The 16,539-nt window shown below is 40.9% G+C and overlaps 1 protein-coding gene across 2 annotated transcripts; it reads right to left on the reverse strand.

Moving 5' to 3' along the window:
* Window positions 1-4,310: 4,310 nt before the first annotated feature.
* kctd3 (potassium channel tetramerization domain containing 3) lies at window positions 4,311-15,625 on the reverse strand. 2 transcript variants are annotated; one of them, XM_044346066.1, is made up of 19 exons: window positions 15,101-15,625; window positions 14,661-14,714; window positions 13,377-13,422; window positions 12,808-12,881; window positions 12,635-12,693; window positions 11,794-11,874; window positions 11,453-11,611; window positions 10,656-10,746; window positions 9,879-10,069; window positions 9,306-9,421; window positions 9,040-9,127; window positions 8,718-8,834; window positions 8,331-8,501; window positions 8,028-8,183; window positions 7,620-7,716; window positions 7,177-7,370; window positions 6,761-6,899; window positions 6,387-6,509; window positions 4,311-5,114 (listed from the first exon to the last, which is right to left on the reverse strand). In XM_044346066.1, exons 1-19 carry the CDS (start codon window positions 15,169-15,171, stop codon window positions 4,532-4,534), a joined length of 2,610 nt encoding a protein of 869 aa, XP_044202001.1. In that variant the 5' UTR covers window positions 15,172-15,625; the 3' UTR covers window positions 4,311-4,531. The 2 variants fall into 2 exon arrangements, with proteins under 2 accessions (XP_044202001.1, XP_044202010.1); XM_044346075.1 differs by having other exon boundaries at window positions 14,965-15,624.
* Between the last annotated feature and the right edge of the window lie 914 nt (window positions 15,626-16,539).

Consider the following 16,539-nt stretch of genomic DNA (forward strand, 5'->3'; position numbering starts at 1 on the left):
TCTTCTTCTCTTGCTCTGTCATTTTCTTTACTTGAAACTCATTCACACACAAATGGAAACGCGTTGACACTGATTCTTAAAGCAAACTTTCTTTAGCATGATTTTGTCCATTTTATATATTCATATATCTGCCCCATAAATTCTTGTCCACTTCCTGTTGCTTATAAAGTTATCTAAGAATCACTCCTCATACATCATATGCGCTTTTTCTTCTTTACAGTATAAACATGAGGGCAGCGTTTCTGTATGATTTTAAAAAAAAGACAGACAGACCAGTTGTAGCAGGTTAATGTTATTTTACTCCAACGTAAACAGAGGAGATGTCAGAATCTAAAGGCAGCAGCTCAAAGTTAAAGACACACAAACGTATCGCTTTCACCTTCGAGCCATGAACTTCAAAATATCAACGCATGAGGACATAAAAGAGTTACAATGACAGACGACAAAAACTCCACTCATATAGTTTTACATGAATATTTCTTCCATAATGAGGTTATTGTTATATTATGCCGCAGTTTAAATATTCATTTAGAGATACATTGATGAAAGCAAAACAGTTTGCACGTACAGTTTAATGATTTGCGTGTGTGTGTGTGTGTACAAGAGTGAGAAACACACGGGGAACACAACTGAGAAAAAGACGACTTCTGTTATAATAACACGAAAATTTAGAGAAGCTGCATAAATGGTGCATCAAGCAACATGTTATTACTTATAAAGATTCGGCTGAATTTAACTAAATGAAACTCTTGTATCAAACTTTCTTCCTGACAAGAACTCAGACTGGTCATGATGGTCTAACTGAAGATGAAGTGTCATTTTAGGACTCTTTTGCTGAGTTAGTGAAACACAGATGTGCCATCAGCTGTACAAAGACTTACTTACACAGTCACACACACACACACACACACACCAGCACGTACACAGAGAGGGCCGGTATCTCCATCAAAACTATGCAGCAGTAATTTAGTTTTGCTCCTGTGTCCCTTAAGGGGACATCAAGGCAAGTTTGAAATTAACAAACTGGCAGTAACAACAGTGCCCTCGTTCAAGGACACCAGTCTGACAAGGGCACTTCTAAAACATTCACAGCCACATTCACAGCTACTGTCAGCCATGGAGGGAGGGAGGGGTTGTGAAAAGAGAGCTTGTGGAGTGATTGTAAGGGACAGTATGGCCCTGAGCTACACACACACACACACACACACACACACACACACACACAGGGTTTTATTAAACTCATAAATCACAATGACAACAGACGGCGTCTCAGAGAGGAGACTGTCTGAATGGGAAGGTTAGTGAAATGAAAGCACTCGGGAGAAACACACACACACCTCTGTGACGCACAAACAAAACAGAAATTGTGCACTTTGGCAAGTTATCCACACAAACCATGTGCTTAAAAACCCAGCGATGACTGGCAGCCTTTCTTTCAGTCTGTTTTTTTCTCTTGCTGAGTCCGGTTTTAAAGGTGAATTGCAGATCAAAGGGAATATTAACACTGAGCACTGATGGTTTGTGTGAAACCAGCTTGTCATCATTTCCAAACATTCACACATCTCAGCTCCCAAATCATTTCTGAAATGTTTTCAATTACTCTCAGTCTGTTTATGATATTTGCCTGGAGTGAAGTTAATGGTCCCGAAACAATCTAACAATGTTTGTTACAATAAAAAGAAAAACCAAAATAAATAAAATTCCTGTCTGCAAACTGCTACTCCTGATTAAAGCTTAGTAATAATACAGAGTCAAAGCATTTTCTTTGTAATGAGCTGAGTGTTTGCTCTTTTCTACATATAGACAGTGTCTGTATGAATGACAATGCATGACTGTCAGTTTACCTCTCTTAACCTTATGAGTTTTAAAGAAAGAAAAAAAGTTCGAAGAGGTTTTAGTGAATGCACTTTAAATTGCTTGAACATTGAAAGAGTTGACATGTTTGATCATGGGTCAGTACTGTAGGCAACTGTAAATAATATTACAACATAATGCAGCATTTCTAACATACACAAAGTAAAACAATGATGTGCAGAGCAGTTTAAACAAACAGATATGTATTCCTTTTTGCTCACATCAGCGTCTGGCTGGACTATAATGTAAACGTAGCCAGAGAGGAACTGAATGACGAATAACAGATATGGACAGACAGACTGTATGTGCCTAAATACAATTTAGATTTTATATTGTTTTGTATAAAATAAACATTAGCAAGTTACTTAATAATATTAGTCTTAATAGTGCAAGTGCAATTGCAGTTAGGTCCAATAGCATCAACATAGGCCTTATATGATTATCAACAATATGTAATGGACAACAGTGTAAGTATCAACAAAGCATCACAGACATCAATGCATCCATAATAGGATTTTGTTTTGAGTATGTATGTCTACTTTCCGTACAGTTAATTGGGGTATCAAAATTTACATCTCTGTACAGGCAGGGACCACGTGGTCATTTATCTTTTTGAAACGATAAGCAATGTGCTAAAAAAAACACTTAAGATATGTTACATAGCTGCTGCATTTGGCAAATGATAATTAACATTTCAGGACAGCCTTTGTGTTTACCTGTAATCTATTTCTGTCACACTCATTTTTACAGCACGGTGTCACCAAAATGGTTCTGAAAAAGTACCGTATATCAAGCGCTGGCCTGGTTTTCCTTAAACAGCTCTTGGAAATCTCGCAGCGGATTTGGTAGGTTCCAATAGTTAAGAAGCAGGTTTAGCTCACAAACTGAAGGTTGCCATTTTACTTTTAGCTGTCCAATCTTTTTAGGCCTTCACAACTATATAATGTTTATTACATAGGTTACACTCATGTTTTATGTCTACATGCTCGGCAGCAACTGTGTTGATTCACCTCAAACTACTGTAGAAAGAAGCTACAGGTAAGAGTTCTCAAGTTGTAGGGAAAAAGGATGGACTTTCCAGTTATAGTCTACTATTTACAATTCACAATAGATATTCATCATTTAATGTCTACTGCCTATCATTTCAAGCGACCACTCATCAATCTGCCACACAGTCATGAAATCTAATTTGGCCTGATATAAATCTGTCTTATAAGAGGTCCGCTCCACAACGAGCTCAATCTTCACGAGCCTTTGGTCAGAATCCTTTTCTTTAAAAACACACAAACAGGTTGATAACCGTCAAACAAGTTAAATAAGGCACTGCAACAGTCATCCAAAACAAAACCAGACACATTAGAAAGGACGATAAGTAAAATAACGCAGTGTAGGTACTTGGTTTCGAGTTGAGCGTAGTGATATTGTGATACTGTAAAAAAATAAATTATAGTTAGTGTGATCTTGCACAGGCACCACCGTGAAAAACAAACCAGACTGGATTTAAACAGGAGCACAAATTGCTTTTTTAACACAATTGTGATTTTTTTATAACTGTCTGAACAGAAAACGTTTTTCTACCATTAAAAACAAGTTCTGTTCCTGTGTAAATGTGCTGTAGATTAAAGTGATCTGTTGTCACTGTTGGTGTGAATTAGTGAGCTTTCTAATGTCTCTGGAAAAAAAAAAAAAAAGCTTAAAACTTAAATTCAAATTCAAATTCACATTAAACACGTTTTATGAAAATGCCTCAACTTGTGTGGTGGAATTCACTGCATGTCGTGTCGCTGACAACAGGTCCGATTTTTGTGCCTTTTTCTGAGGAGCAAGGAGGCTGTTCTATTATTAATATAAGAGAATAAATGAATAACTCAATTGGCCTGTAACTAATGAAGTAAGATTTTAAACAGACAGCTGCAGTGAAAAGCAGGCACACATTCACATGATGATTCACTGTTCTTGCAGGCTGAGATACGGCAATCCTGAAGCGTGTTAGTGTCTGTTGTGCATCTTAACTCCACTGTTGCATAGTTGTCGTTGAGCTGTTGAACAACAAACCCAGAAAAGTTTTACTGCTGTTTACTGACTTTACTGCTTGCTGACTTTTAGCTTTTAGTGTCACTGCTTGAGCAACAATAACCACCGTGTCTCTGGCTGCAGCAAAGTACAGATTAGGATTCAAGTAGCTGCCAGGAGTCTGGCGAGGGTTACATGTTTAAGGTCAGTCAAAGAGCGACAGATTGCACATACTGTCAGAGCCGCTTGATATCATCATGAATTCTGTGTTTAAAAAGGGGCCTGGCCCATTTCACAAATCTATATGGAGCTATTATACGTGAATTCAGTTTAAATGTGGATGTTTCTTGTGAGCTTGAATGGTTTAAGTCAAGTCATTCCTACCAGAAGAACAGTCACTGAAAACACTATCTGATAAAAGAACAAGGTGTGCCTTTGTTTACTTCCATTTCCAAGCTGTGATTTTTAGATTTACTGATAGATTTTTTTTTTTTCCTTTTGACAAATCTTGATGAGATAATGGATTCTTCGAGTGAATGGACACTTTGTGCTTCAGCAAAACAGGCAGTAACAACACACCCTTGAATACCTGCACCTAGAGGACGTCTCTCTGAGATGATTCCGCTGATGGGATCAAAAGAAAACGGGTGAGCACGCTGCAAAGTCACAGGCTGCTGTCCTGATTGGATGAGTCAGAGGGGAGTTTCCTGTGCCGTGGCGAGGTGGAGGAGGCCAGTTTGGTTGGGGAGGGAGAGGCGGTGGAAGAGGAGTCGCTGCCACCCCCTTCCGATCCAGAGGGGACGGAGGTTAGGTGAGGGACAGGGGGAGCCCTCTTCCTCCCCAGAAAGCCTCCTTCTAGTACTCCCCTCTTCCTCACACCTCCCTCTGCCTTCACTCCGTCTCCCCCGGGTCCCACACCCTCTCCCTCCTCTGGCTGCGGGTGCACTTTTCGCCTGACGTCACCTCCAGGGATCGGGCTGTCAGGGGGTTGCCGTGGAGGCTCTTGGCTGCCTTCTGCCTTCGGTCCATGAACACCAGCAGTAGTCAAAGCTCCGACGTTGTTGTTAGAGCTTGCACCGATGCTTCGGCAAGCCCAGAGCTCCATGGCTGAGGCCCTCCTCTCGCTGTCCTCGGGCCCAAAGTCACAGAGTGAACGGCGGGCGTCGAGGGTCTGGCTGGAACCCTGGGTGGATGTCTGACCTGTGCTGTCCAAGATACCTCGACTAAGGCTGAAGTTCTGGAAGTCTCTGTTGAGAGAAAGATGGAGGTCAGCTGATCAGGATGGAGAGGTAGATAGACACACATGACATAATGGCAACAAGTAGAGTTCAGCATTTACCAAGTGTGAATGCGGGGAGTTGATCAGATTGTTTATTATCTATGGGGCATTTTTCCTATCTTTATTCAAGAGCATGCTCTTTCAATTTGAGAGCATGATTTATTGGTTTCACGCTCAGATTTTGTAATTCTTTCCCTCAAATAAATCCTGCCCTCGCACTAAACAGCCCCTGCTTGTACTTAGATTTGCTCTGTTTCTGCTCTGTGCTTGCACTCAGATATATTGTTGCTTGCACAGATTTCCTGCTCCAGCTTCAGCCCTTCTCCTCACACTCAGGCTGCTTCTGTGCACTCGTCAAACGTCTGCTCTCAGATTTCTGCTCTGCTCTCAGATTGTTTGTGCAACAACCTCGTCAAAATCCCCCAACCAATAGAGGGCCAGGTGTAGTGTTGACCAATGAAATGATCCCTGCCTCTTTACAGGCGCGTTTGCTTTACTTTTTAGAGCGTACCGTACAGGCGGTTACTCTTCAACCGGGTTCATCCACTCCCGCCCTCCAGTGCTACATTCCTTGCTTTCTTGTATGACTTTTGGTATAAAAGGACAGTTAATGTATATACCAGCACCCGTACTTTTTCTCTGACTATAATTACTATAAAGGAGAACCTACGGTGGCCGCGAAACGCGTGAAAAACATGAACGGTCCTCTCTAGAGCCAGTGTTTGGTTTGTCTGCTTTGGGCTACTGAAGAAACATGGCGGTGCCACATGGCGGGCTCTGTGGAAGAGGATCTACTCCCTATGTAGATATAAAGAGCTCATTCTAAGGTAACCAGAGTACAACAATTCTTATTTTCAGGTGATTATACACTAATCAAAACATACTTATGAATATTATATTCCATTTCTGCCAAGTCCGTTCGGCCAAATGCCACTAAACTCAACACACTGCACCTTTAAGTTATTACATTTGAAAAATTCAACAGCAGCATATCTTTTCAGAAACAGTTTCCCTGTTACTCTGGACAGACCACTAGACACTGACACTCAGTTTTCATAGAGACTATTTCTTTGATAAAAAGTTGAAAGCAGATATCTCAAAATCAAAAATAAAACCAAAATAATCTGCATGGCTTGGTACTAATAAGGGTCAGTGGGGAAATATATGTATATGTAATATGGGTGAGGCAACCCTTTTAAAATAAAAGTATCTGGACAATAGTGCAGAAATGCTATCTCACCGGTAGCTGTGGAAGGACTCAGTTCGTCGGGCACGGGCCAGCAGGGGACTCTCTCTGTAGGGTCGCACAGCTCCATAAGTTGCCTGGCTCTCAGGAATGGGCTCCTGGGCCTGTAGCTGGAGACTGAGGTTGATGAAAGAAAGAGAGGAAGGCAGGTAAGAGCTTCAATGGTTGGTCAAGACCTCCATCACGTGTATGTGTTGGTTATTATTGTACAAAAACTGCTCTTTGCTGTAACTATATGAGCTGTGAGGCTTGATATGTCCTTATTTTGTGCATTAATGTATGTAGACATGTAGTTGACAGAGAGAGATTCAGGAGTTGAACAGTAACAACAGCTGCTTTGTCTCCCATGTGTGAACTATCTCTCTAACCTGGAGCAGGATTCTCGGAGGCGTGTGTGGTGAAGCACAGAGGGGGCGGGGCTAATGTTTGGCGTGGCACAGCGGGAGGTGCTCAGGTCGCACTGGTCCAAAAGCTGCAACAATTCCTCCTCTGTAGGTCCGCCAACATCTATCAAACACAAAAGCAGCTTTAGACCTCACACACACATATTTCATCAAAATGAAACATGTTATCAAATTACATTTGATCTTACAAATAGTCGTCTGTATTGTCAGTTTTTATTGCCACGGCATGGTGGTGTTTGTCAAACATAAAAAATGTTTTCTGCAATACATACACAAAACGCTGAGGAAAGAAAAGAACTACTCTGTGCCCTACATTTCTGTCTCTTCCTCTCAATTTCCTGATCTGTCCTCCTCCTCTCCTTCCATCTCTGTTTCCTCACCATCTTTCTTCCTCTCCTCTCCTTTGTTAGCGGTGTCCATAGCAGTCGTCAGGTCCCACATTTGGATGCTGCCGTTGCCATGGCCAGTGAACAGGTAACGTCGAGGTCGGGACCCCATCCGGCTGGAACCTTCACATTCCCGTACCATGAAGCAAGAGATGGTGGTCCCATCCACTGACTGCACCTCACAGATTCTAAGACACACACACACACACACACACTTGCCTGTAAACACAAAAGCCTCAATCAAGTAGCAAAAGTCAAAGACAAGTATCAAAGACTAGCTTCTGGAAAAGTTGAATTAAGCTGGGAAAGAGAAAGATTTAATGAGAGGAAGCATCCTCCCTCCTCCCAGTTTGTGAAAGTAAAAGACAAAATCAGATAAAGGTCAGAAGAGCAGAGGTGAGCACAGAAGAGGAAGTGATAGATGGAGGATATTATACCTTTTTCCAGTAGATGAGAGCCTGACAAACAGTTTGTTGGTGATGGGGATGACCTTCTGGATGAAAACCTGCTGATCGTCTCTCTCTCCAAATGGACCTGAGAGCAGAAAACACCACCAGTTTCTACCTGCACCTGGATTCACCAAGACTACACAAAATACTGTACAAAACATTTAGTTGAACTAGGATAGGATCCTAGGATTTGAAAAACATAATAAGCGCTCAATTCATTGAATTTTGTAAGTGATGTGTTCATTTGCACCACCTCTCTGATCAAGTCAGTATGACTGATGGTATGTAGTGTGTTTAAGTGTGTGTCCCTCTCTTCCTCCTTATAAATGCATCAGTCCTCTCATATTAATCAGTATTGCCTTCCTCTGTTTCTTCTCATGTTCCTCTTTATCTCACCTATATCATTCCCTGAACAATAGCTCCCGTGGCTCTCTGTTTCCTCCAGGGACAGTATTTTGAAGGAGGCCAGAGGAGTGGAGCCCGGCTGGGTGGAGATCATCCCTCTGAACCGGGTCACCGTCCACGTCCGAACGTGGTTGTTATCCGCACACACTAACACCCAGAAACATAACAGAGAAGACACATGTACAGGAGATGATTTGACCATGTGTCAACAGTTGTCTTTTCTATTCCTCTATTACACACGTCACTTCTCTCCAACATCCCTCCTGATCCTCCCACTTGTTCCACCTTCCTCACCTGATACCAGATGTTTCTCAGACAACATTATCTTCGTCACAGGGCTCCTGTGCACGGTGAATGTCTGGAAGAGCTGGGGGCCTGACCCCACAGTCTCTGGGTGTTGCACAATCACTCTCACTGCACCACTACTGGTCCCATAGGCTATCTCTATCCAGTTTCCACTCACACCTGAGAGCAGAGAGGAGTGAAGGGAAGACAGAGAGACACAACACAAAGAGACAGAGAGTACTTTAAAGTCTGATCATTAAATATATTACATGTGATGAACATGAAGGATTACAATTTTTAAAGTAAATTTTCTTCTTTTTAGTGGCTACTGTGGCTGAAAAAAGGCAGCTTTAACTGTAGTTGAGAGAGTGTGTGTGTGTGTGTGTGTGTACTGACTGGTTTTAGGTGTGAGGTAGACAGACAGTGCAGTGATGGCATCATTTGAAGGGTCATGATAAAGCTCCGTCACCAGAAGATCATTGTCTTTCATCCTCAGTGGAAACTTTTGCATGTCTGAAAAGAAGAGGAGACAAAATGTTCATGTGTCGGGGTTCAACAGCATTTTATGAATCCAGAATCTAATCCCCTAATTGAATTAAAAATCACTTATGTGCTTGTTTCTTGTAGTGGGGACAACCATTAGACATCTGAAACATCGGTAACATCCAATTAAATTAGTGGCATGTGTGTGTTTGTGTATGTGTGAATGTGTGTATACCTATGTAGTAGATAGAGCCATTGTTGCAACCCAGTAATAGGAAGGATCCCGCTGTGTCACAACTGGTTATGGGAACAACATCTTGAACCTAATAACACACACACAAAAAAAGACGTGAACTCACAACAGCTCCAGTGTTTGTCCGTACAATCACTGTGTCTCAGTTGAAAGCACACATACATTCTCTCACACACACAGCGGGTGGTCAAATATAGGCAATCAGTGTACAAAAATGCACTCACACACACATGCAGATGCCCTCATACCTGCCAGTGCTGTGTAACAGCATTCCACACCCCAACCTTCCCCGTGTGGCTCGTAGCTACCAGCTGGTTTCCGATGAAGAAGAGATCATCCACAGGTACGCCAAGACTGAACACACCTGAGTCGTAGGGAGAGAGATGAGTTAGTGTACATGTGGGGATGGCTGGAGAGTGCAGGTTTAGTCTCAGAGATTTCAGGGCGTCATAGGGGACACAAAGCATCAATGTGATTGACATATGCAAAAATAAATAAATCTAATTTTTAAGACACACACTGAAGGTTACCCCTCACAATCTAACTTTAGATGTAGCATGTATTATATACAGCTTTAAGCATATGCAAGAGTTCCCTTTGTGGTCCTGATGTGGAATCGGATCTTTCTACAATCTTCCATCACTACATGCCTTTGACCTAACTGTTTTTTTCCTTCCTGTTAACAGCTAAAGCCAGAATGTAATGCAATTAATGTGTGAAATATACAATTAGTTAATATTCTATGACCACAGATTTTTATTTTATTTCCTGATTTTCTCCATCTGGACCACACTTCTTCATATTACATGATGTAAACCTACCTATCTCATTACCACTGCCTCCATCTTGGATGCTCCAGAGGATGATGCTGCTTTCTGAGGCAGCTGCCACCATCTTGTCCTTGTCTCCATGCGGGCCACCCACTACCTTGGCGTTAAGTGCGATGCGTTCAATGGTCCAGTCAAGGTAAGGAGAGGAAAACACCTGCTGCCATCCAGAAGATTCCTTTATCCTGTAGGAAAATAACACAACAAACTTCATGTTCACATTCATGTTTTTTTTTTCTTAAAACTTCAAAGTCAAAGTAAATTACAAATGTGCAGGGTTGCTTTAATGAAGTTGGATAGGATGTAAAAAGTCTGAGTTTTCACAACGGTGTGAGTGGACAACAGTCAGACACATCTTGATATAGACCCATGTGGTTGAAACACACTGGGAGCTACTTTCACTTCCATGAATTTGTCCTCAATCAATCTGACTAACTTTTTTTCCCCCTCTACTGTATATTGGCTTTCCTTAACATGCTTATTACACACTGTAAATTTTTCTCTATATAGCAAGGTTGTTAAAACTCTGATATATCTTCTTCATCATAAAAGGAAACAACATTTTGTCGTTTGTCTAAATAAAAATGAGTATGTGACTAAATTTTACTGAACATGCACAGAGCCAAAGCAATGACTGCTTGTGTACTGCTGATGCATTAAATGAGACATTTGAGATGTAACAGATAATGACTTCATCTTCCCATATTAAATCATTTAATGTCTTCCCTTAAGAAATATAGAGAGGATGGGAAACTGTTGCGGCAGCGTTACCTGTAGCAGATGACAAAGTGTGCGTAAGCTGCTACTATCCAGTTGTGATGTCCTGCTATAATCAGCACCTTCCTTGGGTCAACCACAGGACCTACACACACACACACACACACACCAAACACACATAAACACACTTCTTTCATAACCTGATAATGAGACTGAAATATGTGAATCCCTGAAACAAAGTATGGGCAGTGATTCAAAAGTCTGGAAACAGGCAGTGATGTTTACATCCAGTCACTGCATGATATAAAACACCCCTCCCGAATTCTTCTCCATCAGGCCAGAGCTCATACACTCTTGGTTTATTGCAGCTCATTACATTGTCTGATGTCATCGTCAGCAGAGAGCAGGCCCAAAGTGAAACTAGGCTACCTCAGTCAGCTCACTGAAAGGATATGTCAGGTCACATTAGCTGCAGCATTAATGCACTCACAGAATCACACACACACACACACACACACAGATGTGGTCAAGCATAAACAGTACATACAGATGTGACACACAGATAAACATGTGCAAACATACACAAGCCTGCAACATAATCAGGATGCATCCAGAAGAACATATTACGCTCACACAGGCGGACAGTGTATTCCTACTGATAAGTCACTGTCAAAATAAGAGTCATCTCTACATCTGCTGCACGCTTCTTTTGCCTTAAAGATGGATCTTATGGATTTATGGTACTTGCCCCTAGAGCTGTATGCTTATCATATATACACAGTATAATCTACAGAGTGTCACCACGCACACACACACAACCACATTTCAACAAGCTGCCCCAGGCTACTCACCCAGTTTGTGATTATCATCTGTTCCAGGTGAGGCATTGAGGGACGGGTGAAGAGGGGGACCAACACGGGTGAAACCTTCTGCTCCACTTGGACCCGGTCGCTCGTCGGAGGAGGAGCCAGATGCTGTTGAGGCCGGGTTTGACTTACGGGCAGGGATGGCTGTCAAAGAAAGATACGCTGAAATATATAAATCGAAATTTCTGCTGATTCTTTGACTCAAAACCAAGTTGTTTCCTTATTGAAACTATTTTGTGAAGCATCTTTAACATATTCTGTTTATAACTAACTGGTTTGCTCTATTTTCACTTCATTTTCTATATCAGTCAGTTTTGTGTCTTTACCTGGCGGTGGCAGGTAACCATGAAAGAGGACACTACCACATGATGAGCGGTCCAGTTCCTCACACAGCAGCAGGCGCCGTACTGCACACACACACACACACATATGATAGATACATGTTTAAGTTAAGCACTTACTTGTTTGATTGCTTTAAAACATTAAAAATACCATTTAGGTAAATATAATGGATCATTACATTTAGATATGCTGATTTATAATATCTTATCATTTAAGAAGATTCATAAAATAAATTGTCCTTTTGTGTAATGAATTTGAAACTTCACACTGTTTCTTCATTGTGTTCAATCTTTTCATTTTGACAAAGTCACTGAGACAGACTGGATAAAGTCTCTGAGATGGACCAAGCCTGTATGTTTTGTTTTGTATGTATTACTTTGTATTATATTGTATGAGCTCATGTAGTTGATCAGTTATCACAAAGGTAACTTTTCCATTCAAGCACACAGACAATGCAGGGAAGTTACAAACACTGAAACAGGAAGTAAAACAACATTAGAGTAAATGGAACTAACAGTGTTGAAGTTTGGAACTTGGTCAAATTATGTGAAGTCAAAACAACATTTTCACTTCAACTACAGTAGTTCATATTTACTATAGCTGTTCAAATTGTCTACTACTCAGCTGGTATGCAATACCTGGTGATGTTGTAAACATGTGGTTGATGCTGACAAATCACGTGACAGGAATGTATTGGCTACAGAACAAATTTGATGTGAGGCAGGTGCATTAATATAGCTTTAGGTCTCATAATGTCTATAAGCATCAGTATTTGTACTAAGAACATTGTTGCTACTTTGATTTAGTTCTCTTACAACAACATACCTAAAGGAGTTATCCCATAAAACTCAGCTTCATGGCGCAGAATGCTGATGTTGACGCCCCTACGGAGAAACAGAAACAGCATATGTATTCTGTATGACACTGCTTACAACACAACATAATGTTCTTCCTAAAATAAATTAATAAATTTTCTGAATGTTGTTAAGACTCCTCACCGCAGATCCAATTCTTTGGTTCGGAGGAAATTCAAAATTGGTGCAAAAGCTGTTGGGTCTCTGTCAATAAATATCTAGAAGAGAAGGAAGATGCAGTATTATTTCAAATGCTGGACTTCAATAACCACTAAAAGAAAAGTGATTGATTACAATTCAAAATCTTATAGGGTGCATCTTTCCTAGTGGTACAGAAGTTCATATTTAACTTTATTATTCATTTCACTATGAGCTGTTTCACTACTTTGTGAAATTTCACTGTCCTAACAAGTCATTGAAAAATAATAGACAAATGAATCTGCAATCAATATAACCATTATTTGTAGCCCTAGACAAAAGAGTGCAAAAGACTGCATCATCTAACAATTCAAGTGGATGAAATTTAATGATGAAACATTGACTGTGGGAATATACTCTTTTGGCCGTGCATCATATTTCAGTAAGTTGCATCATAAAAAAAACAAATGTCATGTCCAATGTGCTCCAAGCTTTTAGACAATTTTCAGATGTCAGATTCAGCCTGCAGATACTGTCCTAGTTTTGGAATAAGAAGCAACAAAAGCTGTACTTACAGCTCCAGTTTCATCCCGTAGAGTGGATATTCTTCCACTCAGCAAACTGGAAAAAACACACACACACACACGCACACACACACACACAGTGATCTAGTTAACCTACGCACTTCTCAAGTTCCACTTACCGGCAATGTTACCACTACCCACAGTAAACACCCAAATTAATTTGTACAATCACAAATAAATCAATAATCTAACCTGTTGAAGCTGAACTACAGGTAATTACTATATCAGTATGTGTTACTAAGACATAACAGTTGTGCTGAAAATGCTAAAGATCTATTTAAGGGTTTGCATGTATAAAGAACGACTGCACACTTCAGACAGCTGAGAGACTGACAGGCAGACAGGTGCGCTGGCAGACAGACTGACAGGCATTTAGCTACTTGGTCAGCTGTTGTCAAACTGTGAGCTCAGTTCAGTGTTTGAGTTAGTTGCGACCATGGTATTTGCCCAGCCCCAATCATTTGTTCCACTTCAGTGTTTTCCTCTCTAGGGTTAGAATTACACTCAATGGTAATCTATACTAAGAGACACTGAAAACACAACTATGCCAAAACACACACACACATATATATATATACACTTGGAGTGAATATTTGATGAATACAAGACTTTTGACTCACTGTAATACTAAAACAAAATATTCACCATTTACGAAAGTAACACAGCTGACTTGTTTTTCTTCTACCTTCTTGCAGTCACAGAGGACTGTCATTGTAATCCCCTGACATTTTACATCAGCAGGATGGTGGATAGATGAAGCAAGACAAGGACGAGATGATGGAACATCCCTACTTAACATAAATTATGTAATATGATTTTGTTTTACTGAGCTAATATGACAGTTGTGAGCACAGCATAGCATGCACAGTGAGTCTCTGACTCCTGTGTGCTGTAGCAATAGTACTAGTACAGTTTAATTAGCCTCCCAGTTTAATCAGCCTTGGTGATCTCAGGGGGAGTCAAGAGGAGTTAAATTTACTCAGAGTCCCATGTTAGTGAGGTTTAAGAGCCTCTGCTTTCTGTGCTGTTCTCGCTCTGTGGTTATGCATACATATTCAGTTCCTTGTAATATACTCCAACACCACATTTTAGTTACCAGTATCTTATGCTGCAAAGATCTCATGTGGCCTGCTATCCAGTCACAATGCCACTTGGATGGCATTAATTAACTGACCATGTAGAGATGAGGTCAGAATAGCCATTACACAAATAGTTCGGGTTATTCAATGCATCCCCTTTTCCTAAAGACATACAAAATGCTGACATATAACCAACCTTGAGAAGAAAGAGTCTGGGATCCACATCAGGGTCTGTCTGGAGGTGCTGAACCTATAGTATAAAGACACAATAGCACAATTATTACAACAATTACAACAGCGTTGTTGAAGACAAGAATAACTACATCACACCAGTGTTATACTGTAGATGTACAATTCAAATGATCATCAAGACAATCCGGTGTGTGTGTGTGTGTGTGTGTGTGAGAGAGAGAGAGAGAGAGAGAGATAAAATGAGTGAGTGAATGAAAAGAGAGAGAGAGAAAAAAAAAGAGAGAGAGAGTAACAATAAAGTAAATAACCTTGAGTAGTGTATCTATTCCAACAACATCCATGGCTGCTTTGCCATGCAGATATCATCATACACGTACGTAGCCACGGCTCAAATTTCCCAAATGATGACCATCATCCATCGAGCTGTCTGTTAACGAAGCTTACCTTGTCCCACCGACGTTTAACTGGATGATTTCTCCCATCCCTGTCGTTAAATTGTTACCATTCGTAGCCATGATGAGCGAACCAGCGGGATGTGTGGTGATAAAAGTCACTGTTCCGTTATAACTATTACAGTCACGAAAGCTAGCTTGCTAGCGTTGCCCTCTTCTCCCCAGCTCAGCTGATGTCCCGACTCCAGAGCCTGACAACCTCTGCCTCGTCCCACCTTCCATCAAATATCTCCTATATACGACCTATGCGGACGGCCTCGGTGTCATTAATCCTCCGCATAGTGGGCGAAGAGAGACAGAGGGTCTTTTTTATCCAAAAGGTAGCCGCACAGTAATTCCTTTATTATCCAGCGGGCTTGTTTGCATCACTGGCTCGCATGTAAATCGTGGATACGCAGAATATGAGCAACGTGAAACAGCTGTAGCTGCACAACGTCCACAAGTGAAGCGAGAGAGTTCACCTCTGGTAACTTCCGGTTCCGTCACATTCGGGTTGACTGGACCCCTGCACTTTTCTTCATATGTAAAATGTATATTTAATAGTTAAATACGTCATGGTGTTTATGTTTTTAATAAGTTACTAGAGTCATTGTGGTAGACCCAGACACAGTTGTTTTTTATCACATGCTCGTATTTCATACAGGCGATGTTTGGTGTCATAAAAATGACAAAACTTGTACACAACATCTTTATGCATTGGACTGCAATTTAATTTACCGGATAGAGCAATTATATGCGAAACATTACTATTTTACACAGTTGTAAGCCCTTCCGCTAGGCCAGATCCCCACAATAACTAGTAGCCTCTATGGGCGTGAACTATCTTGATTGATCTTCGAGCCGCTAGCATTAGTACCAGATCTCTCCAACGGGTCTGATCAGAACCTACGGAAGCCGAGAACGGCAGTGCTTGCATTATGTTTTAATGCCGTTATCTCGAAGTCACGAAATAATCATTTCTCGAGAAAACGAGTTTTGTAATCTCGACATAACGAGATAATTAAACTGTTATCACGAGAAAACAAAAGGTCGTTTCCTCTTATCACTTATAATGTTTATCATAGTTCAGGAGTACCGTGTCAGCATGTATAGATACACCATCTATGCTCTTGGCATGTGCAGCATGTGATTTAAGCTGAAAATGTCAGATCGAGGAGTAGGTACCCATTATTACTAACAGCACCTTTATTAATGACATATGTGTCACGGCCAAACGGCAGGTTGATTAACTCATAATAAAATGGGATGTTTTCATGGATGTATTATACATAAATGGATGTTTCACATAGAAATACCAAACTACGGATGCTGAGAACAGTCGTGCTTGCAACCTTTTTTCATATACCGTTATCTCGACATCCTGAGTTAATTATTTCGTTATCTCGGGAAATAAAAGAATCGAGCCGTGATCTCGAGAAAACGGCATTAAAA

The sequence above is a fragment of the Thunnus albacares genome, chromosome 1 (genome assembly GCF_914725855.1).
Source record: "Thunnus albacares chromosome 1, fThuAlb1.1, whole genome shotgun sequence".
In the NCBI taxonomy this organism is placed as follows: domain Eukaryota; kingdom Metazoa; phylum Chordata; class Actinopteri; order Scombriformes; family Scombridae; genus Thunnus; species Thunnus albacares.